At 38.0% G+C, this 26,293-nt stretch overlaps 1 protein-coding gene across 7 annotated transcripts in view; it reads left to right on the top strand.

The window, feature by feature from the left end:
* ClpX (Caseinolytic protease chaperone subunit) overlaps positions 1 to 26,293 on the top strand; it is a 360,525-nt gene that overhangs the window by 165,778 nt on the left and 168,454 nt on the right. For all 7 annotated transcript variants that reach the window (XM_067137796.2, XM_067137795.2, XM_067137797.2 and 4 more), the window contains one exon: positions 7,089 to 7,231. In XM_067137796.2, the coding sequence (XP_066993897.1) occupies positions 7,089 to 7,231 (143 nt within the window). The remainder of the gene's footprint in view (positions 1 to 7,088; positions 7,232 to 26,293) is intronic.

The raw sequence follows: 26,293 nt of genomic DNA, 5'->3' as shown, positions 1-26,293 counted from the left end.
GTTTCATTTAACATTGTGTCCACGCTTAATAAACATGTTAAACTTGACTTCCTTTGTCCATGTACAGGTAGTTCATTATATCAATTTGTGGTAATACATTCAGGTGGTGGCTAGTATTTTCGAACTAGAACAATGGACTCAGATGAAGAAGATTACCAGGCGAGTTGGCCGTGCGGTTAGGGGCACGCGGCTGTAAGCTTGCATCCGGGAGATAGTGGGTTCGAATCCCACTGTCAGTAGCCCTGAAGATGGTTTTCCGTGGTTTCCCATTTTCACACCAAGCAAATGCTGGGGCTGTACCTTAATTAAACACTCGGCCACTTCCTTCCAAATCCTAGGCCTTTCCTATCTCATCGTCACTATAACACCTATCGGTGTTGGTGCGACGTAAAGCCACTAGCAAAAAGAAAAAAAATGAACAGGATTTGGCCTTTGTTATTGCCTCTGTTGCTTCTTATTATGATTTAGAAATGCAGTTTTATTAGGCATATCTCCTCCCCTCATCTTGCTCATTGCTTCAAAAGCAAACCACTTTGAAGTGTAAACTTCGTCCACTCGCACCCCCTACTTCCGACTTTTCTGAACTTTTTGCAATTCTCGACTGTACAGGGAGCGGAGGGGTGCTAGTTCTTTTACAATGCACTCGCGGGAACAATTATAGATAATTTCGAGTTCCTGGAAACTGTCGACTTTCTTCGCTTTATCTCTGTATTCCTTTGATGAGACAACTCACAAACAAGGCCTTTCTTTCTTTATTGTTTCCGAATTTGGCCGCCTATGGACCGCATTGAACTTAAGGCTTTCTCTTCTTCTTCTTCTTCTTCTTCTTCTTCTTCTTCTTCTTCTTCGTCTTCTTCTTCTTCTTCTTCTTCTTCTTCTTCTTCTTCTTCTTCTTCTTCTTCTTCTTCTTCTTCTCCCAGAACCTCTTCATTCTTTCACTTCTGAGCTTCCTTTCTTTCTCAGATATGACCAGTTTGGGTCTACATTTTGGTGGTTTCTCCTGGAATGTTTTGATGCTGTCCACTCGACTTCTAAATTCTTTTCTGTTGTGAACCATATCCACTGTAAGTCCACTTTCTATTGCATCTCTTTTTACCTCTTCCACCCACTTCATTGAAGCTTTTAGTCCAGTGATGTACTCTCCTTACTCCACTCCATTTCTGACTATAAATTTTAGTACCGGTGTAGTGCAGATAGAATGGCATACATGCGCGTACTCTATTTCTAGCTTATAACAAAGAGAATGAGTGTTGCGGAGGTGTTATAACTATAATCCTACTTCACGAGAAGCACGTCTTTTGCGTCAATTAGGCTATCTGTTGGCATGGAAACAGCACGGAAGTTCTTGAAACTGTGCCGACATCTCACGAACAATGAATTGACTTGACATGTTTTCCACTTGGAATGGAAAACACGCCACCATGTTAAAAGTGTCAACCTCAACATTGAGTTAACATGCAAAGTCAATTGGAAGATACAGTCACAGTATAAATGTCAATTGTAACATGTTAAATTTAACATGTTTGTGTTAGTGTTAATCAGTGGAGACCAGCCTTAAGACTTCGTTTTCTAATCTGTTTCCTGAATCACCTGACTTTGTTTGACTGCTCCTCATTACTTTTGTTTTAGATTTATTTACTTTCATCTTGTACTCCTGCTGCAAGACTGTGTTCATACCATTCAGCAATTTCTCCAGATCTTCTGCTGGGTCAAATTAAAATAACAATACATACATTATCATTATTGAAACCTATGCCACCGGGCGAGTTGGCCGTGCTCGTAGAGGCGCGCGGCTGTGAGCTTGCATCCGGGAGATAGTAGGTTCGAATCCCACTATCGGCTGCCCTGAAGATGGTTTTCCGTGGTTTCCCATTTTCACACCAGGCAAATGCTGGGGCTGTACCTTAATTAAGGCCACGGCCGCTTCCTTCCAACTCCTAGTCCTTTCCTATCCCATCGTCGCCATAAGACCTATCTGTGTCGGTGCGACGTAAAGCCCCTAGCAAAAAAAAAAAAAAAAAAAAAAACCTATGCCTTTCAGCTTTCAGTCTGAAAGCCTCTGTGAATTTACTAAACGTCGCCACAATCCTCTGTTTGCAACTAGAGCTGTGGCCTCATTTAATTCTATACCTCTTATCTTTAAAATGTTTTTTTTGTTTTACAAGTTTTACGTCGCACCGTTACAGATAGGTCTTATAGCGACAATGAGACAGGAACGAGCTAGGAGTGGGAAGCAGCCGTGGCTTTAATTAAGGTACAGCCCCAGCATTTGCTTGGTGTGAAAATGGGAAACCATGGAAAACAATCTTCAGAGCTGCCGACAGTGGGGTTCGAACCCACTATCTCCCAAATACTGGATACCGGCCGCACTTAAGCGACTGCAGCTATCAAGCTCGATCTTTAAATTGTTAGACACTGACTCTAACCATTGTCGTCTTGGTCTCTCTACTTCTCTTACCCTTCACAGCAGAGTCCATTATTCTCCTAGGTAACCTATCATCATCATTCATTCACCTCACATGACCCCACCACTGAAGCCAGTTTCTGCGTACAGCTTCATCCATCAAGTTCAATCCTAACTTAGCCTTTATCTCCTAATTCCAAGTACATCTGTTTGTACCAGAAATCATTCTCAGTACTTTAATGTCTGTTTCTTCTAACTTATGAATAAGATATCCTGAGTCCACCCAGCTTTCACTCCCGTAAAGCAAAGTTGGTCTGAAAACAGACCGATGTAAAGATGGTTTCATCCGGGAGCTGACTTCCTTCTTACAGAACACTGTTGATTGGAACTCCAAGCTCACTGCATTCGTTTTTTGCTACACCTTGATTCAATCTCACTTACTATATTACTGTCCAACTCGTTGGCGGAATTGTCAGCGTACTGGCCTTTGGTTCAGAGGGTCCCGGGTTCGATTCCCGGCTGGGTCGGGAATTTTAACCTTAATTGGTTAATTGCAGTGGCTCAGAGGCTGGGTGTTTGTGCTGTCCCCAACATCCCTGCAAGTCATACACCACACATAACACTATCCTCAACCACAATAACATGCAGTTACATACACATGGCAGATGCCGCCCACCCTCATCGGAGGGTCTGCCTTACAAGGGCTGCACTCAGCTAGAAATAGCCACACAAAATTATTATTATTATTATTATTATTATTATTATTATTATTATTATTATTATTATTATTTCACTACTATATTACCATCCTGGGAGATATACCAAGATATACCAAATTAATAGTCCGTTATTGGACATCATAAATTTTTCAGCTAACTCATTCTTGGTTGCCTGTGTTTTGCCCCTATGTGCTAAGTTGGGCTCATCAGTTGGTACTTAGCACACCCACCAAGACGTATGGCTAGTGCATACCGTGGAGGCCACTGCATAGGCTACTTGAAGCCACCAGCAGTGCCAATGCACTATGAGAGACTTTGTCTCACTTCCAAAAATTGATGCCTGCCTGGCCACACAGGCAACTAAGAATGAATTAGCTGAAAAATTTATAATGTCTAATAATGGACCATTAATTTGGTATTATAAATTTACTCATTCGGGACAAATATTTCATATACCCTGTGGGAATCAACATCTATATCGTCCTGGGAGAACACACAACCTAAATTCTTAAAATTATCTACCTGTTCCAGCTTTGTTTCATCAATCTGACATTCAATTCTGTTGATTTTCTTACCTACTGACATCAGTTTAGTCTTTGAAAGGCAAATTTTCATACCATATTCAATGCACCTATTTTCAAGTTCCAAGATATCAGACTGCAGGCTTTCGGCACAATCTGCCATTAAGAACAAGTCGTCAGCATAGGCCAGAGTGTTTACTACATTTCCACCTAACTGAATCTTTCCCTGCCACTTTATACCTTTCAGTAGATGATCAATGTAAACTACGAACAACAATGGTGAAAGATTACAGTCTTGTCTAACCCTTATTATTATTTTATTATTATTATTATTATTATTATTATTATTATTATTATTATTATTATTATTATTATTATCATCCACTAATTGTAGGTACAATTTAGGGATGGTGGATGGAGAAAGGGCCTAGCCCCACATACACGAACATACCTCCATCCCCACTTAAAATTACAGTATTAAAATATACAGTTATATTCTACATAGTGTGCTTATATAAGTTACAGTTACTGTATTTACATAGGCATATTTACATAATATGCACAAGACCAGTTCAACATTTAAGTAATTTGACACACACACACACACACACTCTCTCTCTCTCTCTAGAATTCCCACATATACTTTAGCTAGGCCGGCTCCCTCATACCCACATATAGTCTCACTCACTCGGGATCCCATAAACTTTCATGTGTCCTCCCACGCATACTGAACATTTACACAGTAGAAAAATTATGTTATGTAGAGAAGGTTTTGTTATATATACATCCTTTTTACCTCTTTACAAAAATTTATTGCAGGTAGTTCATTTACATGTGCTGAGAGTTCATTCCACAGCCGAGCAGAACGAATATGGAAGCCACTTTGATATGATGCTGTTCTTGCAAATGGAGGGTAAAGGGACACTCCTCGGTCTCTTTGAGTGGAACGAAAGTTCAGCTGTAAGCAGTTGAAAGGGTTTATATGAATGTTACCTGTGAGGGATTTACTCAGAAAAGCAATACTCTATCTATTTGTTTACAGAGGGTTATTATGGGGGCATTGACCTAGCTGTATTTAAATGACCGTATTGAGTAATTACTCATTCTGCTCGGCGTTGAACTCCCTCTAGTTTCATCATGTTCTCTACTGTAGTAGGGTGCCAGGAAGGAAGCCCGTACAACAATATTCGCCATACTAATGACAAATAGGCTGCCTGAACTGCTTTCTTCCTGGGTCCCAGTAGAGATCTGCGGATGAATCCCAAGACTCTATATGCTTTGCACCTTATTTCCTCAACATGCTTGTTCCATTTTAAATTGCTGCAAATGTGAATGCCAAGCAATTTTATTGAAGTGCAATGCATCAGATTTTTACCACACAGTGAAATTTGGTGGTGTAACTGTGATCTTGCTCTAGTTAAGTAGATATATTTATATTTCTTGTTAGTACCCTGAACCAAGAACTCATTCTACCATCAAATCTCACTGCAGCCCAATTGTCAACATAAATGCCTTTGATTGATTTTAATAATCTATCCTTAATTCCATAGTCCCCCAGTATGGTGAACATCTTTTCTCTCGGTACCCTGTCATATGCTTTCTCTAGATCCACGAAACATAAACACAACTATCTATTCCTCTTGTAACATTTTTCAATTACCTGGCGCATACTGAAAATCTGATCCTGACAGCCTCTCTGTGGTCTGAAACCATACTGGTTTTCATCCAACTTCCTCTCAACCACTGATCGCACCCTCCCTTCCAAGATGCCAGTGACTACTCTGCCTGGTATACTGATCAATGAGATACCTCGATCCTTCCTTTTCCTTTGCATATAGATTGGTGTAGTTACTGCTTTTGTCCAATCTGAAGGTGCCTTACCAACATTCCATGCTAATCTCATTACTCTATGAAACCATTTCATCCCTGCCTTCCCACTATACTTCACCATTTCAGGTCTAATTTCATCTATTCCTGCTGCTTTATGACAATGGAGTTTATTTACCATCCTTACCACTTCCTCAAGCATAATTTCACCAACATAATTTTCTTCCTCCCCATGAGCTTGGTTGTTCGCGACACCACCGGGAAGATTTACTTTTACGCTGAGATTTTCAAAATATTCCCTCCACCTGGCCAGTGATTCCCTGGGAACTATTATGAGTTAACCTGAGTTACCCTAAACACTGTTCATTTCCTTTTTCCCCCCCTTCCTAAGATTCTTTATTGCTGTCCAGAAAGGTTTCCCTCCTACTTGACCTAGCCTTTCCAGGCTATTACCAGAATCCTCCCTCGACTTCTGTTTGGATTCAACAACTATTTGTTTCGCTGTGTTTCTTTCATCTGCATTCAATTCCCTGTCTGCATCAGCCTACTGTCCACTGTTTAAATCTCAGAGTTTTGATTTCCTCTCCTTGGATTGTAATTCTCTTTCCAAATTTTTTTAATTTCCTTTACTACCTATATAAACATTGAAAAGGAGTAGCCTTGTCTCACTCCATTCTGGATTGCTGATGCTTTTTCATATTTCTCGATTCTTATCACTGCAAACTGATTTATGCACCGATTGTAGTTATAACTAACGGTATTTATGCTAATGCATTATCTACAAATGTTCTAAATTTGACATTTTCAAATGTGTAATTTAGATTAGATGTAGAAAACGTCTCCTAGCAATATAGTAGTTTCTCAATTTGTAATTCCATCAAAGTTTGATCGAGAATGGCAATTCATCGCTGATTTTTTTTTTTTTTTTTTTTTTTTTTTTTTTTTTTTTTTTTTTTTTTTTTTTTTTTTAATGGTACCACTTTAACATGTTATGAACCATTAAGTTAATACTCAAGTAGCATTCTAGGGGTCGATTACCTAAATGTTAGGTCCCTTTAAACAACAAGCATCATCATCATCATCATCATCATCATCATCATCATCATCATCTCAAGTGGCATTCGTTCTCTTACAGAAAACCTTATTTGTGAAATGTTAGTGCTTTGTTATTGACATGTTTTGATCATATAAGGGCAGTTCATCCTTGTACATATTCAGTGGTATTCTGGGGCATGAAATTCTGGGCCCTAGGCTGTCCCAATACTGTGATATGAACTCAGTCCCAATTGGCTAATCAGTGTATTACATAATAATAATAATAATAATAATAATAATAATAATAAGCAAAAGAAATATATTATGAAACTGCTAATTTAAATTAATGGATCAAGAGTTATAATTGGCAAAGTGTTGTCAGTTTGTGATTTGTTATGGGGTGCATTTACCCTTCACTTTCATCATAACATTTTAAGCTATGCTTTAGAATACTAGTGTCATACTCTTTCAAGTACAACCAAATGGGCTCTTTTAAATATCATTCTTTACAATTTATAAAGAAGGTGTTATTTATCTTATAGACGAGAATTCTACTTATTTTTCAATGTGCTTATTTTGCAGCTTCCACAAGGTTTGTAAAATGTGAGAAATGCCATCATTTCTTTGTTGTTCTGTCTGAATTGGATTCAAAGAAAGGTTTGAAAGAAAGTCGTGAAGACCATAAGAATGGATTTTATAGAAAACCACCTCCACCACCTAAAAAGGTAACAATTTAAATCTATAAAAAATAGCCTTTTTAATGTCTTTCTTCTCAAGTCACTCCTTAATTTTTTATTGATCATCTCTAGCATAGTAGAAATTCTTTGGTACGCTAATTGATTCTTGATGTTGCTAGAGTGTTGCTTAAGTCATATATTTATTTATGTTTAATTTGTATGAAAATCATCTGCTTTTGGGACCACCATGTTTTGTTTTCCTTTCACACTCCTACTCTACTCCTGCATTAATCATTTAAGGTTTGATTTTTCAATTAAAATTTCGAAATTGGGATCACCTTTGTTAAATTACTCTCCAAGAACCATTTAACATAATTATACACCTTCTTCAAAAAATTCTGTATAAAATTAATTTTGAAAGCTTCTAATTTAGTACTAACAAAGTGTCCCTTTCCATATACTGATAATGCATTAGCACAATTTTAGCAGATGTTCTTTTCTTAAAGCAGGATGTGAATTGCTTTTGTGAAGTCCTTCGATGAAAAGTAGTATAGGAAGAGAGAAGAAAAAAACTTGAACAAGATTATAAATGTTGGTGTCCAGTAAGCTGTGTAAAAAAATTATAATTGGGATTATTCCACCCAACAGTGGATTAGACTACAGGAAGTTATGACTTTTTATTTCTTTGCATTGACTTGCCATATTATACTGCTCAGATATTAACATCCATAATACATCAGTTGTAAGATGCAAAATATTGAAATATGCTATTTTAAGTGTAATATGCACTGGTGAAATATAGTATATTTCTAATGTTCTCATCTCTAGATCAAGAGTTTTGTCACTGAAGAATTTTATTTATAGTCTTGTAACTTGTGGAAAGCCTAGGCATCCGTATGACTCTTAGCTGAATTAAGTTGTTCTAAGTCACTCTCTTGCTACTTCAATTTTGTCTGTGCAAATATGAAGCCTTCTGACCTTCATTATCCGTTAATTGCATGACTATGGTCAATACACCTTTGTTAAATTTATGAGAGGTGAACAGCCTATGAGGACTGTTGTAAATTAAATCTAACAAACTGTAGTTGAGTATCATAACATTTCATTATATTTGTTATTAAATCGTGCATCTGAATTTTTTTTCTCTATCTTACCTATTGTATGACAGATTCTCCTAAGTACTTGAGATAATATTTTGAGAAACTAGCTGGAAAGTATTATCAGATTACTGATAAAAGTGTACTGAATTACAGATCATAAAATTTTCTCCAATACTGCAAAAGATGCATTTTCCCTTACTTCATATTCAGAAATGTTAGCTACCATAACATAAATGTCAGCTTTTAGCATAGGAGCTAACAGATGCAATACTACAGAGCTTTCATAACAGTATTTACTGTAGTGTAAATGAAATGAAGCTAATCATATAGTATAAGCTGTGGATGTGATTATTGAGTGAGTGATGCAAACTTTTTTTTAAAATTCTTCCTAGTAGTCTGTAGATGCACTTAGTGTCTTCCTAACTTCTTATATTTCTTCCTGAGATTGCCAAAGGGGAAATAAATTGTATTTGAAATGCACTAATAAACATTTCCAGCATTTGATAAAATCAAAGAGGCTTCAATGAACTTTTATCACTTTCTTCTTTTCTTTTATCGATTTTGGTCAGCTGTGGACCACGCAAATAACTCCTCACGATTTAAGTTTTCTTTGGCACCAGTACTCCTTCATCCTCCTGCTTGCTGCTTCTTTCCATTCAGCCATCCATTGTTGCTTCTTCTTGGTCGCTGTTTCTGGCTGTAGAAAACCCGTAAATGTGTGTAACTTTATTTCTGAAGGTGGTTCTATTGTGGATGTCTTGATGTGTGATGTTCATTTCTTGCAAATCCTTCTTCGTGTTAACAAACCATTTTTCATAAGAACTGCTTTTCCTATAGGGCTTATTGAAATGTTTAAAGATTTTCTTAGGAAGTCTTTATTAAATTAAACATTAGACTATCAGTACTACTATCAAGAGCATTCATTGGATAGACCAACGGTTTGTCTGAAGACTAGGTTGTGAGCTTGTATTCGGGAGATAGCGTGTTCGTATCACATGGTTTCCATTTTTCACACCAGGCAAATGCTGGGGCTGTACCGTAATTAAGGCCATGGCTGCTTCCTTCCCACTCCTACCCCTTTCCTATCCCATCGTCACCATAAGACCGTCCGCCTCCGTAGCGTAAGTGTTATTAGCTGCCGTCCTCGGTGGCCCAGATTCGATTCCTGGTACTGCCAGAAATTTAAGAATGGCAGGGGGGCTGGTATGTGGTTGAAATGGTACATGCAGCTCACCTCTAATGGGGGTGTGCCTGAAAAGAGCTGTACTACCTTGGTATGAGGACACGAGTTTACATTTTACCAAAAGACCTATCTGTGTTGGTGTGATGTAAAGCAAATAGTAAAACAAAACAAAAAACAAAAAAAAGTCCTCTTCTGTTTCTGAATATTTAAGCCATAATGTCCCTGTACTTTCACACTGTCTCAAAAATCGTGCATTATTCTCATGCCTGGATATATATTCATGAATTCCTTCATAGTACCCCTACTTTCTTTGCCACTTTCCTACAGACTTTTCTTTCTTCTAGATTTCTGTTCCAGTAGTTCATCATTGCAATTTCTTCTAGTAATTGCTTTAATTTACCTGTCCTGGTACCTCATTTGGTGTCAGTAAGGTCTCAAACGGCACATTGCCGGCAATTTGGAAGTACGCTAATGTACAATTCCACTTTCTAAAAATCCAGGTTAACTCCTATCCGATTACTGTCCCATTTCTATTCTCCCTGCTCTTGCCAAACCGTTAGAACGGTTGGTACATGCCCAAATGCTGGATTTTTTACTATTGGTTTTACGTTGCACTGACACAGATAGGTCTTATGGCGACAATGGGATAGGAAAAGGCTAGGAGTGGGAAGGAAGCGGCCGTGGCCTTAATTAAGGTACAGCCCCAGCATTTGCCTGGTGTGAAAATGGGAAACCACGGAAAACAATCTTCAGGGCTGTCGACAGTGGGGTTCGAACCCACTATCACCTGGATGCAAACTCACAGCTGCGCGCCCTTAACCACACGGCCATCTTGCCTGGTAAATACTGGATTACCTGCACGGTCGCTCTCTTCCAGACCCGCCTCAATCTGGCTTCAAGAAGGGCCATAACACAACAACTGCCTTACTCAAAGTGACTGAGGACATCAGACAAGCATTGGACGAAGGACAAGTGACAATACTCACACTCCTTGACTTCAGCAGTGCTTCTGACATGATAAACATCCAGGCATTGATGAAGAAACTTGAATCCTTTTTTGGTAATGTGGCTTTCAAATTTTTCACCCCATATCTTACAGATTGTATGCAACATGTTATAGCACAAGAAATTGCTTCACAGTGGCAACTCCAGAAGGTAGGAAATCCCCAGTGTTCTATTCTTGGTCCTCTTTTGTTTGTCCTTTATGTTAATGACATCTCCTCAGTAATAAAATATAACAGATATCACCTTTATGCGGATGACCTCCAAATTTACTGTCACATTGGTATTAAAGATATATCGAACGCAATATGAGATGTAAACACCAACCTGCAACAACTCAGCATGTATACCAATGATAACGCTCTCCTTCTCAACCCCAAAAAGGCACAAGTTATTATAATTGGTTTGCAGGGATTAGTGAGTTCCCTGTCTAAAAACCACACTATTCCTCCAGTGACTTTAAATGTAACCGTAATTCCGTTTAGTAAATCAGTGAAGAACCTTGGAATGACTCTGAAACTCCTGACTAGTCTGCACATGTAAGTAATATGTGCAGAAACATGTATGCGATGCTACACCCACTCATACGGCATAAGGATATTTTGACACAAGATGTTAGGATAAAGCTTATTGAGACTCTTATACTACCAATACTTGGCTATAGTGATGTGGTCCTCATTGATGCAACTAGCGAACAAACTATAAAACTGCAACGAGCATTGAACTCTAGTCTTCGGTTTGCTTTCAACTTGAGTTATGATTCTCACAAAACTACTTGCTGCAAAACTCCTTCCTGGATAAAACCCGAAGGTCAGTGAAGGTTACGTATGCTGATGTTGTAAAAATCTCCTCCTATATATTTTCTCGAAATTTCATTTTCTGTCCTCATTCCATAATCTTAATACTCTTCCCTCACTATTCCCATTAACCACTCTTCTAAGTGCAATAAATCCTTTCTTGTGACTGGGTCACAACTTTGGAATACACTTCCAGATGATGTTAGGAATGGTAAGACATATACAAAATTTAAAACTGCTTGCAGAGATTTCCTTCAGAACACCGCTGAATGTTTCGTGTGACTGATGATGTATAATAGACTGCGTGGTTGGGCCATTATAGTATGTGACTGTGATTTTGAAATTAAAATCGCAGTTATTTCATAGAACTAATAATATCACATTATTATTATTATCATTATTATTATTATTATTATTATTATTATTATTATTATTACAAATAATAGTGTGCATGTGTGTAATATTTAATCTTTCAATTATTATTATTATTATTATTATTATTATTATTATTATTATTATTATTATTATTATTCACGTCAGAAGCACTTACAATGATTGAAGTTAATTGGTAATAATAATGCACAATATGTACGTGATACAACATAACATTGAATTGACAGTTTGTTTACACTTTTGCTGCCCAGAAGTTAGCAACATCAATTGCATTTGGTGTAGCACTAATCAAGTCCTCCAGAGTACACAATGCCGGACACCGACTACACTGGAGCAGGTGGGAGGATGTCTGCATCTCGCCACACTCACATAGCGGCGACTCCATATGGAAACCCCACTTCACCAAGTCATTCTTGCATTTAGTAACACCTGAATGTAATCTATGGACCAATCTCCATGTGGTCCATTTCTCTGTGTATCCAGCGGGAAGATTTTCACAGGGTGTGAGCCATTTCTCAGGGCCTTAAACCTTGCATGGCAGAAATCAGTTCAGGAATGCTGTGGTGTCCCAATAAGAGCCTCTGTTGTTCTGAGGAAGCTGTTCCTTGATTTAGTTATGGGGTTTCTGGTTGATATCTACAGTATGTAAAAGATGTGCTTGAGAAGTTTGCACCTTGTACATCTAACGTTCTGCCGCTACCTCTCTACGGATGTCAGAGGTGCAATACCAGCAAGGCAATAAAGCTTGTCAAGTGGAATGGGCTTTAAGCACTCGGTGATGATCCGACAAGTATCATTAAGAACAACATCTACTAATTTGGTATGACTAGATCGAGACCACACTGGACTTGCATATTCCCTGGCAGAGTAACAGAGTACAAGGGAAGATGTTCTTACAGTGGTAGGGTTAGCTTCCCATGTTGTGCCCGTTAATTTCCTTATAATGTTGTTTCTGGCTGCCACTTTTTGTTTGGTATTCAGGCAATGCGTCCTGTAAGTTAGAGCACGATCGAGAGTGATTCCTAGATATTTTGGAGTTGTGCAGTGTAATTCCTTCCCAGGTAATATTAAGGGTTCTTGCTGCCTGTCTGTTTTTAAGGTGGAAAGTGCAAGTCTGAGTTTTACTGGGATTTGGTCTCAGGTGGTTCTCCCTGTAATAGTCAGACAATTCTGTCAATGTCTTAGTAAGTGTCTGTTCAACATTTTCAAAATAATGAGCTTGGGCAAGTATGGCACAATCATCTGCATAGATGAAACTCTGCGTTGCCTCAGGTACTGGTTGATCGTTAGTATAAACGTTGAACATCGCTGGAGCAAGCACACTACCCTGGGGTAATCCATTCCTCTGCGATCCCATCTGCTTCTTTGTCCTTGAAATTCAACAAAGAATCTTCAGTTTTCAAGGGTATTCCTTATGAAGCAAGTTAGTTGATAATCTTTGGTAGCATTATAAAGTTTCATAGGAAGTAGACTATGATTTACTGTCTCATAACCCACTGTTAGATCTATAAATACACCTCTTGTATTCTCTTTCCTTTCGAAACCATCTTGTGTGTGCTGTGTTTCAACAGGTGAGAGGTGCAACTCTTTCCTGATCTGAATCCAGCCTGTTGTGGTATGTAGACTGCCTCTAGCTTCTCCGCTATTCTGTTTAGAATGAGCCTTTCAAGAAATACAAATGACAGAGGAGGGAGATAGGACAATAACTTCTAGGATCATCCCCACCGAGCTCGATAGCTGCAGTTGCTTAAGTGTGGCCAGTGTCCAGTATTCAGGGGATAGTGGGTTCAAACCCCACTGTCGGCAGCCCTGAAGATGGTTTTCCATGGTTTCCCATTTTCACACCTTAATTAAGGCCATGGATGCTTCCTTCCCACTCCTGGCCCTTTCCTGTCCCATCGTCGCCATAAGACTTATCTGTGTCGGTGCGACGTAAAGCAAATAGCAAAAAAAAAAAAAAAAGATCATCCTTATCCTTTCCTGGTTTACGAATAGCTATAACTTTAGCTTTAGCTTTCCTCCAAAGTTCAGGAATCTTACAAGACTGGACACAGTTGTTCATCAGATCTAGCAACCAACACTTAGTTATCGCCCCAAAGTTTTTAATCTGCTCAACTCTTATATCATCAAGGCCTGCAGCCTTCCCATTTTGACATTTACTCAGGGCGAGAACTAATTCAGCCTGAGTAAAAAGTCGTAGCAAGGTAGTAGTTTCTTGGTCGGGTTGTGTCCCAAATTTCCTCCTACCGGACTTTGTTGTAGAAGGTGGTTTCCCATTTTCTAGCAGTTGACAAGCAATTTGATTGGCTTGTACATTCACATACGTATTTGCCTGTGAAGGGTCATTATTCAGTCGTTCTCAAAGTCTCCAAGTCTCCTGACTGCTCCTGCTCATATCACATTCCGCCATCAATTTTTCCCACTGTTTCTTCTTTACCTCAGAGATTGAGGAGAGAACGAATCTAGCTGTGTGGGATGTTTCCTCACTAAATAGAATTTCATCATATTGTGAATAATACTGTTTCTGAAGTCGCACCCTGAAGATATGTCGTCCTGCAACCTCTTGGAATACATGCTCGAGAACAGATTGTCACAAGCTCAACAGATTGTTCATAACTATCAGGTATAGGCGTGATTGTTTGAACTTTTCCATCCAACATTTCAGGGAATTTCAGCCAATCTGCCTTTTTCAAGTTATACCTTCTTCTGAAACTAGTTTCTTGGGGTCTTATGGTGGGAAAATGTCGACACATTATCGGTCTGTGCTGTGTGCTGGGGATAGGAGAACACACTGATTTGTTGCATTGCTGTGCTACGTTTTCACTTACAAAGAGGAGTACCCTCATTGCCACCTTCCACTATTGAAGGAAGAAGGTACTTTACTATCATGAATGAGGGAAAGAGAGTTGGTTTCGGCCCATGATAGAACAGCATCACCGTTTTCATCCTCGCGTGTATCCCCAAGCATGACTGTGGCTGTAATAATATCCTATTACTACAGATGTTTTCCTTGAATCAAAGTTGTTAGGAGGAACAAAAGAGAATTTCTCTGAAGGTGGCTTATAAACTGAGGTTATGATCTCAGTGTTATTTTCGTGAGTACAATGGGCACTCTTGATTTGGATTCCTGGTTTGACAAAAATAGCACTTCCATACGTAGCATGTGGAATTTCCTCCGCTAACTGCATACCAGGTCTCTGCTGAGTATCTCTATGGATTTCTTGTATGCAAAGGACATCACACTTCTGTTCACGGCATAATTCGTGTAGTAGTTGTTCTTTAGACATTGAAATTCAACTTTGATATTACCGAAATAACTGTCAAAATTGGTTCTGAGAAGAACCGTTTATTTAATCGCATCTTGAGCTCACAAATGCTTCTGGAGTGCCTACGTTCAGTTCAGTAATGGAAATTTAATTCCAACTACCTTAGCAGAGGCACCACGGGCAGGAATCAGCTTCACCCCCTTTCAATTCATGTACATAGAATTTAAGTAGTCACTGTTTACTGTATCTTTTATGATGTGTAGTTTCTCATAACTGCTTTGTAGTTTTCTTTGTTTGATGCGCATTACTAACGTTATGTATGTATTTTTTTAACTTATTATCTTGTTTGCGTATCTAATTCTATGATAGTATTTCTTTATTTTATTGTAATTATGGGCTTAAGTGTAAGAAAGGGCCACGGGCCCTAATTTCACCACTGCTAAAGACATAAATACTCCAAACAGCGAGTAAAGGAAACTTTTGATCATCCTCAATGAATGACATATACAAATTGATCAAAGACTTAACTCTGCATGTAATGTCAAAGAAATTACAAAAAAATAAATATATAATATGATGAATTTTTGAACACCAATTCGCTCAAACTTCCTACGGCATGCACAAAACAAGAAGCAAGCTCTCTGCCAGCCAACTCATGCTCCCCTCCAACTCCACTTTCCCTAACCAACAAATCTGAACAGACAAGAACAGACACTCGATCGGATGACCACTTCACTTGATCACTTCTGTAACGAGGGCTGGAAGACAAAATGTAAGTTTCAAACGTTTTTATTTCTGCTCTTCTCGTAACTCTTAGAGGGCAGAATTTAATATATTAAATCCCACAACAGGTCACCTGTGAGAAGAATTTACTGTATTAAATTGTCAGAGCACGTAGTAATAAAAAAAATCAACCAACAGGTCACCTGCGAGCAGAATTTACCGTATTAAATTGTCAGAGCACGTAGTAATAAAAATAATCAACAGATGGCAGTAAACGACACTCATGTGTCTGGCTGAAGGGGGAGTCCTTGAATAGAGTTGCGTTATCTCCCTGCTAGCTTTTTACAAGCTGTGAGAGGTTATCATGTTCAGTTGAGCGTGCGTCGTGAGTTTTGAGACCGGCTTTTTGCAATTTATATAGCTATTACTTAACATGGTTAGTAAGAAGAGAGTCAGTGAGCAATAGATTGCTTCAATGTTGGACTCTACGGGCGTAGATGAAAGTGATTTTTCACTTGGAAGAGTCCAAAGACGGAAATTTAAGTAGTGAGTCTTCTCAGTGCAAGAGCGACTCGAGTGCCCCAGAGGACGAAAAAGCTTACAAAAGCACTCACCGGGCGAGTTGGCCATACGGTTACAGGCGTGTAGCTCTAAGCTTTTATCCGGGAGATAGTGGGTTTGAACCCCACTGCCGGCAGCCCTGAAGATGGTTTTCCGTGGTTTCCCATTTTCACACAACCAGGACCTTCAAGTACCATTCTGATATATAACATTAATCAAGGATCAATTTTACGTTCATATTTTGACCAAATTTCTAATATTTTCAAGAAACACAACATCAAAATAGCTTACAGAACCTCCCACACCAACTCCAAACTCATTTTCAATCCACACACTGTCAACAATAACAATAGCAACATCAACAACAAATATTTGAACTCTGGAGTTTACAAATTAAGGTGCCAATTCTGTAATTCCAGCTACATAGGTCAAACAGGCCGCAATTTTGTCATAAGTGTGCCATTTCACTGCACAATCGTAAGGAGAACAAAGATGAGACCCATGTATCTTGGAATAATTAACGCCGAAAAACCTAAATCATATGGCATGTGAAGGCAAAAGTGAGATCCGGAAGGCAGTGAAAAGGATCGAACGGGAATATTGTTACTGACAATTAAAAAAAAAAAACAATAACGTAAAAACGAGATTGGATTGCTACCGTAAAATACGCGAACTGGAGAAAGAAGTAACTGCATCAGAATATTAAAGACGGCATAATAAGGAATCAACTTCGCGGGATAGAGAAGAAATTTGAGAAGCTACATTGAGGACTGAACTAGGAATGAATAAGTTCATTCAGCGATTTTCAAGGGAAGTGAGAAGAAGAAGTCAAGTAGCAAGTTTGCGTCACCGCAGTCCTTGCTGACGTACTTCTCGGTTACGAAAGTAAAGGGTTACGAAGAGAATCCTACAGTGAATTGAGATATACTGAAGAAGAGAACTAATTATTTCAAATCTTAAAATCTTACATCAACTTAAGGAGGGATTCGTCCAGTAAATCAGCTCTTTCAGAGGAAACAATCTTCATTGTAGATAGGTTCTCATAGCCATCTTCGATGGAAATGCTAATTAATCTCGTATGCCATTCTGTTCAGACTAGACTACTGATGAACATGGAGCTCTAAGAAGATGATAAGCCGAACTGCCCAAATCGATGCCGCAGGATGACGTTGCCGATTAAGATGACCGAGTCCAGAGAAGGAATATGTGAATATTTCCCGTCTACCCAGGGAAATAAATAGCGACGTTCCAATATGTCCTACCAGCTGGATGTATGACGGCGATTGGAGCTGATGAATTCAGATAAGTTTCACCTTTTAAATCAGTATCATAATGTTTGTATTCAATTGTAAATGTAGTATCGTTTATTAATTTATTAAGTGCGAAGTGACTAAACGAGAAGAGTGGTGTGATGAATCAGAATGAAGGTAGTTAGGTAGTTTTTCGGATATGCATAACAAATCCCTAACTAGGTGGTTATTCAGTGATAAAAGCCTACGTTCGGAATGTAATCCGTTTAGTGTGGAATTCTGAGTTAATCAAAGTGATAGTAAGTCGTATGGTACACGATAGAGCGATATAGGTACATGTGTACAAGGGTTATGGTCAATGAGTGCCATGTAGGATATGCTTGCTAGGTAGACACATCTGTTTATAATGAATGATGATTATGACTGAATGGAGGTCATGGTATCTGGAAATGTGTCCAGGAACGATAGTTAAAAAAAAGGCCACAAAGGTAAAATATGAGCCCGTGTTAGTAGGGAGACAGATTATGGTTGTGAAAGTATAATAATAATATTTTTAAGAGAAGTTGACGCATAATTGATGATTTAGAATAATGATGATTATTAATTCTTCACGAGGATGAACACGGTGATGTGGCTAGGTACTCAATGGTTTTCATGCAGAGTTTTCGCTAATTAGGAAGTGAATATGTAGTAATTGCATGTTCTGTTTATCTCTCGAGCAAGCACGTAGAAAACAAGTAGATCTGAGTGACATCTGTTAGCCAAAACGCTCACTTGGTTGTATCGACAACATTTCAGTCTGAAGGATGAACCGTACACATGTGCTATCACAAAATCTTCTTATTACCAATTGACTCTTAGATGAGAAGAACGTAGTAGTTTCTTTTTAGGCGACATCCCATCACTGATAACCAAATGGAAATGTAAGCATGTTTTTTTTTCAGCCATCAAGTTTTCACACTACGCACCACTCTCTTGATGACAGTATCAGATAGAGGTAGTAGGATAGTCACCAACAGGTATGGTATCGCACCTATGTTTAACTTAAGATGATGAAAGTACTTAGACTTTTAAATGTTTATATGTTTTACTGGTTCTGATTGAACTTTATGAGAACTATATTGATTTCAAAGAGAAACTTATCGGAATTCATGCCTTAGGCGAAGAAGTATGAATATTCGACATCCAAGTAATCAAATTTTCCATGATCAATGATCCCTATCCAACATTGTAATGTGATCATGTATGGTAACATTTGGGAACTATCCTTCCAATTTAGCACCCATAGGTATTTGTGAGTATGTTGAAGGACAGAATTATTCTATGTTGGTAAATGAATATGAGCTCCGAGGGAGAGCCAATAGTTGATTAAAACCTCACATATAGTAGGAAAGATACCAAGTCTTGAGATATGAAAATAAGTTTTAAAATGCGTCCTGGATACAATAAGAAAGAGACCCTCAATCTATATTTTGCGTATTGAAACTCATACTGTAAATATTTCTTTTCTTTATTAAGGTGCACCTAAGCTAGCAGTTTTTCTTCTTGTTACCCAAAACTGTAGTTAATTTTTCTGGTTACCCAGGCGGATAATATTTACTTTATTACCTAAACGGATATTAACTAAGTAATTAAGTTTGTCTTTAGTTATTCAAGGAAGTTTCATTTATTTATACGGATCTTTAACTACGCATGTTAGGAAAACTTTTACTGATTTAAGTATTCAAACATTTAATTTCGTTTCAATCCAATAATTGAGCATTTCATTCCAGTTTATTTGTTATTTTAAGAGTATGAGAGGGAAATGAGACGTTTTCTTTGGATTTATGAATTTTAATTTTTACGAGCTTGAGTATATTAACATTCAATTTAGTGCTAGCCTAGACAGAACTCAATCTCTTCCCATAATTTACAATCTGTTCCTGATTTTTGTGGACGAATATGATTTGAGCACTCAGAGCAGTGAATTCCTGAAGATCTGTTATAGATGATGACGAAGTCAGATAACATTTATTTTAGAATGCGCAGAAGGCGCTGGGTGTATCAAATACCAGTAGATTTCCACGAGTCTTACTTACAGATATTTTGCACGATACCGCCTTTATCTGCGATTCTTCTGTCCACCCCGAAACATGGAAATGTTGTAAGGAGGAGAGATATAAAGCAATTTAAAGGAAAGGGAAGTGAGTGATTACATACTGAATGGAGAAAATAGAAAATTTTATCAGGATTAATCCATGTTTCCTCGAAGTAGGCCAAGGGAACAATCACCCATATTATTTCCTCGAACACATTTTTTTTTAATGGAGGATAGTCTTATGTGCGAATCTGGATTGAAATATTGTCATAATAAATAAATGTAGAAATATGAATCAATTCTTTCAATGTGTTGGTAGTATAGTGACCTAGATTTAAGTCAATACGAGCGATGACATCTTGGTAATATAAGAAGTAGTGTATGCAGCACCTGAAAATCGTTCTATTGGTAATATAAATTTTACGTGGCTCCGCATGGAATATCTTTCTCTGGTTTGGAACTCAACACCCGAACTATTGAACTATTTAGTTAAAGATTTTCATTAAGCTAGCCTGGATATTATGCGTCCTTTCAATGAGCCGGGAACGGCGCATAAGGTACGCCGAACATCGCAACGCTCTCAAATATAATCGTTTTTCAGCTATGAGTGAACATCATAAAGCATCCAGCCACGAATACACTTCAATAGATAAAGACCTGAGGATCTTGCATTATGAGCAAAAAGGCACCTTGCTCAACGTTCTCGAGAGCATCTACATCGATTTAGATCAGTTTATGAACCCCACTCACAATTTAAATGAAGTCAGCGAGAAAAAGAACATTCTACTTGAAACATTCATTTCATACATTCGTCAGAATTTCCATAACACAAACAAACCCCACCTCCATCTCCCCGGCTCACCACCACTCTCCCCTCCTCACACCAGCCCTGCACCACCCCTTCCCCCTCCGCTCCTTCCATCCTAGCAAACACAGCCGAACCAACAATAAACTCGATCACGCGAACGAGACCGTTACTTTGAGAAGGCCAGGCCATTAGAGAGGACAACCACCAACTGCACACCGTAAGTTTAGCTTTCTTCACAACCATTCCACACTTTTTACTTATCAACCCATGTTTCTCATACAACCTCATTTTTTTCCATTACAGATTAGAACTTCATTGACGGTTTCCACTAGATTACTTACAGTTTACTATGCATCTGTCTTCTACCTAACACAGCTTCTCAATTTTTATACGTGGCCCTTCCGACCCCTTTATAATAAGGCAAGACACCAGCCAACATTATGAAACAATAATGAAGAAAGGGACCGCTAGATTGAGAAGATATTGAGAATGCTGCTATTTCTAAAGCCTTAAATTTCATTGGTGTTTTTTCTCCTTGTCACAGGCTTTTCGCCTGCAGGTTATATCAGGCTTGGTTTCTCAAAAATGTTTGCTCCCGCTCTCCTCCTGACCAATTTGATGTGATGGGTTTCTACTAGGATGATTTTGACAGCAATTTCAAACTGTTTTGTCATTTTTACTAAACCAATAATTTGTAAACTATGAGGTGTCCACAACCTCACCATGTGCTACTATTATTCATTTCCATCTGCATCATTTATTTTCTCATTCCCTTGTTTCTTAGGTTAACACAGTTTTTAGTTTCAATTATTATTTTAAATTAACACCTGTTTCACTGAATTTTGTCGCAACAAGTTGTTTTTTGCTCTGCATATTGATGTAAATATTGTATATTTGTGCTAATTTTGTTTCCGTCTAGGCTCTCTTTTGTTTGTTTTTTCATTTGCTCTTTCATTATGTTTTTTAGCATTTTTTCAACTTATATTATGTAAATTATTCCAACCCCCCTAATTTTTTCACTGAAGATGGCTCAAGCGAGCCGAAACATGTTTGAATTTGTTTGCTCCGTCTAATGACGGAATATATGATGTATTGAATAGGAGGATACTCTCATTTTTCGCCATTGTAAAGTGAAAACCGTCAATACGGAATGATTCTAATATCTTGTAATGAGTTTTAATTTGCCATATTTTCAGTCCACGTGCAGACATAAAACTCTTCCGCCCGTGTAGGGTTAATTTTCCTACTAATCTTCCATTTTCTATTTTTCGTTCTAGTTTCTAATAATCTTTAGAAGACCTGTTCTACTTCTACATCAACAACATAAACTTCACAAGCTTCCATACTGAAGAAAGATTCCAGTTCTAACATCAGCATAGATGATCATTTTACAGCTCATGTCATTCAACACTCAAATACTTTTAAAACATTTTTACCCATATTGCCTTCAAGTATTATTTTATGACAGCTGTTAAATGTATACACTCTAATGAAGTGTGTCAATCTTCAACATTCACCCAATAACAGAAGAACTTGCCAAAGAATTTACATCACTTTACTCAGTCACATATATTTTTAACTTTTAGTTATTTTAATAACCTAACCTAACCCCATAGCACTACAACCCTTGATGGGCCTTGGCTTACCAAGCAACCGCTGCTCATCCCGAAGGCCTGCAAATTACAAGTTGTCGTGTGGTCGGCACGACGAATCCTCTTGGCCGTTATTCTTGGCTTTCTAAACTGGGGCCGCTATCTCACCGTCAGATAGCTCCTCAATTCTAATCATGTAGGCTGAGTGGACCTCGAACCAGCCCTCAGTTCCAGATAAAAATCCCTGGCATGGCCAGGAATCAAACACAGGGCCTCCAAATAAGAGACAGGCATGCTACCCCTACACCACGGGGTGTTTAATGTGTTGTAATAATTTAACATGCCAATCTAATGGCAAAATTTTGTAAACATTTAAAATTTAATTATGTTTTCTAGCTGAAGATGGCTCTAGTAAGTCAAAACATATTCTAGTGTATATCATGACTGTTTAAAATGTAAATGATCTAAAAGTGTACTGAATAGATGGACCAGTAAAATTTATGTTCTGTTAAGGAATAAGAGTTAAAGTCTCTCTCTCTCTCTCTCTCTCTGTGGGTTGGTTGTTTTTTGGTTGTTTTTTTCCAATTGCTGCGGAGTTCAGTTGATTGAGTGCAGGCTGGAGTTTGGAGGCATTGCTGTGATTGTGAAGTGTGGCTGAGTGTAGTTCAGGAGCTGTGTTGTGTTGAGCAGTGAAGTGAGTTCTGACATGGAGCTGAGGTTCGAATCTGTCTGCAGTCTGCGAGTGGCTTGGGGTGCATGTGCCAGTGTGGGAATCGACAAAGACTGGTGGCGAATATCGAACTGAGGGAGTGTTGAACTAAAAAAGTGTGTCACTGCCTTACTATGATGGACAGTGCACAACATGCAGTACTGGATACTTGTAGAGTGTTAATTTGTGAGTGATAGAGCGAGCTAACTGTAGAGTTTGTGTATCTGTTAGTTTGTAAGTACTAGTGCCTAATAAATCTTAGCCACAGAAATAAAACGCTACTTTAAAAAAATTACAACCTCCGTCACATTACAACATAATTCTATTAACTATTTTTCAAATTATTACCTGTCTAAAGATCTGTTAATTTTCAGTCCCTGCCACTATTTGGTTATAATGTTACACATTTTATTCCTGGTGTCTCTCTCTCTAGCTTTGAGTAGACTGACTGTGGGATAAAGAAAGCACAGTTTCTACTCAGTGTTGATAATATCTTGAGGAAATGGCATATTACAAACAATGGAAAACAAAAACCACTGTACAACGGCTTTGTGTGCTATGAACTGGTTAGAATTGCAGATGCAGACTATTCTTGGAGATTCTTTGTTGGGAAGCCTTGATGCCAGAGTACGGCACTCTTTCAGTTGACACTGTTTTGATAATGCACTCTTTAGTTAACTATTTGCCTCAATCAAACTCAAAACACAGATTTAGTTATTAGAAATTTGTCATGGCTGTAAGTTTATGAAAAGTGAAGCATAGGACTGCCAGAAGGAACAACTTATTCTCAGTAGAAACTCAATACTGAAATTGCATTTAATTTCAGTGTACACTATTATACCTTTCAGCATTCATTGTCCAAAATCTTCCACATATTCACAGAGTTCTCCTTTACTTTTCATCGTTTATCATTAGATAGAGTCTGTTATCATCATATGAACAAAATACATCATAGCCTTATATTGTGCTCTCAAAATAATTGTGACCATAAACGCTAGGAATCAAGTAAGAGCTTTAAAAGATTAATTTCTAAGTTGTCATTATGGAATGTATGGAATATTTATGAGTATGTCTGATGCTTCAGGAATTCAGTTTGAGTTGTTTCTATATAATTAGGAAAAATGCATTTAACTTCAGTCTTTCAGTGTCAACTCAGTTAAACTATAATGCTTTTCAGTCTGTTGAACACTAATTATAACACGTACAACACTATAACATTCCTGTAAAAACACACTATTGAACAAAGAATAACATGTTTCGTTCTTGAAAGAACATCTTCAGATCTATCAAATGACACATTTCAATTTATATATAAATAGATGAAAATTAATTAGGAATTTATAAACATTTATGTTTAAATTCTGTTTATACTCTTTAATATATTAGAATTATGTGGTGGTGCGTCCTTTCTCCTTGCCCATCTAACAGTGCAAAGCTCTATCTCTGGTGTGGGGCCAGCTGGCTACCATAATGGTAACTTTCCATTACAGTATCTAATGCTTTGATGAAGTCAACAGCTAGTTTGAATTGTATTTTTGGCGTTATTTTATTTATTGTTATTATCATATCTTAATTGTTTTTGAAATTACATAGGGGTGGTTAATGATCTTTTGATGGGCTGGCTAGTGTACCGGTAATTTTCCCGTACGTCATTTTCTGGTGCATTTCCAGAGACATCAACGCAATTCATTGAAGTGTGTTATTATTATTGGATTATTATTATTATTATTATTATTATTATTATTATTATTATTATTATTATTATTATTATTATTATTATTATTATTATTATTATTATTACATAGTCTTGGTCTCCCTCTACTTTTCTTACCCTGTATGACTAAGTCCATCATTCTCCTAGGTAACATATCCTCCTCCACTCGCCTCATTTGACCCCACCACCGAAATCGGTTTATGCGTACAGCTTCATCAGTCAAGTACATTCCTAACTTAGCCTGTATCTTAGATGTGAAGCTTCCACAGTCTATTGGGTTATTTATTTCTTCCAGGTTGAACAATGTTTCTGTTCCTTTCATAGCCTTTATCTCATCATTATTGAGTACCCTCCCTGCCGTTGTTCTCACCCGTTGTACCAATGTTTATTCTTGCTATTTTCATGTCTGTTACTTCTAACTTATGGGGGGGAAAAAAAATCCTGAGTTCACCCAGTTTTCATTCCTGTAAAGCAAAGTTGGTTTGAAAACAGACTGGTGTAAAGATAATTTTGTCCAGGTGCTTACTCTTTCTTACAGAATACTGTTGATCTCAACTGCAAACTCACTTCATTCGCTTTGCTGTGCCTTGATTCAGTCTTGCTTACTATACTGCCATACTAAGAGAATACACATCCTAAATACTGGAAATGATCTGCCTGTTCCAGCTTTCTGTTTCCAACCTGTCATTCAGTTCTTTTAGGTTTCTTACCTACTGATATCACTTTGGTCTTGGAAAGGCTAATTTTCATATCGTACTCATTGCACATATTATCAAGTTCCAGAATATTAGACTGCAGGCTTTCAGCACATTTTGCCATGAAGACCAACTCATCAGCAAAGGCCTCCTAACTGAATCCCTCCCTGCCACTTCATACCTTTCAGCAGATGATCCATGTAAACTATGAACAACAAAGGTGAAAGGTGTCTAACCCCTGTAATTACATTGAACCAAGAACTCATTCTACTATCAGTTCTCACTGCAGCCCAATCGTCAAAAAAAATCCCTTTGATTGCTTTTAATAATCTGCCCTTAATCCCATAGTCCCCCAGTATGGCGAACATCTTTTCCTCAGTACTCTGTCATATGCCTTCTCATAACATAAACATAACTCTCTATTCCTCTTGCAACGTTATTTCAATTACCTGGCACATACTGGAAATCTTATCCTAACAACCCCTTTGTTGTCTGAAACGACACTGGTTTTCATGCATCTTATGTACTCTCAACCAGTGATCGCACCCTCCCTTCCAAAATGCCAATGAACATCTTTCCTATACTGGGAGCCACATTTTAAACAGACTAAACCGGGAGACAGGGTGTAGGCCAGGGGAAGATGCAGATGAGAGGGGCAAGGGGGTGCGTGTTTCATGTCCTTTGTCAACACAAATTACAGCAGCGCTGTCACCAATGCAAAGTTGCCATACTTATTCAGTAGATGTCTTGACCGCGTGCGTGCAGTTACTAGTCCGTCATACTCATAGTCCGTTTAAAACAGCAGTGAGCAAATTTTATCAGTGTAATTCGCTATCAAAAAATAACGTATGTGCGCATTGTGTGCAAATTATTAATTCTTTGAGCCTCTTGTATGTTTCTTAGTTTACTCTTTTTCTCATTATTGAATATTATTGTATGTACATAGACCTTCATGCAATGGATCCGAATAAAAAAATCGCCAGACTGTCATCCGTGAAAAAAAGTAATGCAAGTTTTTTACGTCTGGCGAGAGAGAAATAATTCTGTTTGTTTCTAGGCATTTGTGAGCAAATACTGTTATCGGCAAGAATACGTAAATTGGTTTCAGAAGAATGGCAAAATTATGTAGAACATGTGAAACAGGCAGAGAATCACATGTGGGAGGCTGATGACCTCATAGAATGTCTGCACGATAAAATTGTGATCACCCTCAATGGTGATAGCTCTAGTGACGATATTC

The sequence above is a fragment of the Anabrus simplex genome, chromosome 1 (assembly GCF_040414725.1).
Source record: "Anabrus simplex isolate iqAnaSimp1 chromosome 1, ASM4041472v1, whole genome shotgun sequence".
In the NCBI taxonomy this organism is placed as follows: Eukaryota; Metazoa; Arthropoda; class Insecta; order Orthoptera; family Tettigoniidae; genus Anabrus; species Anabrus simplex.
This window is presented reverse-complemented; position numbering and strand designations above follow the sequence as displayed.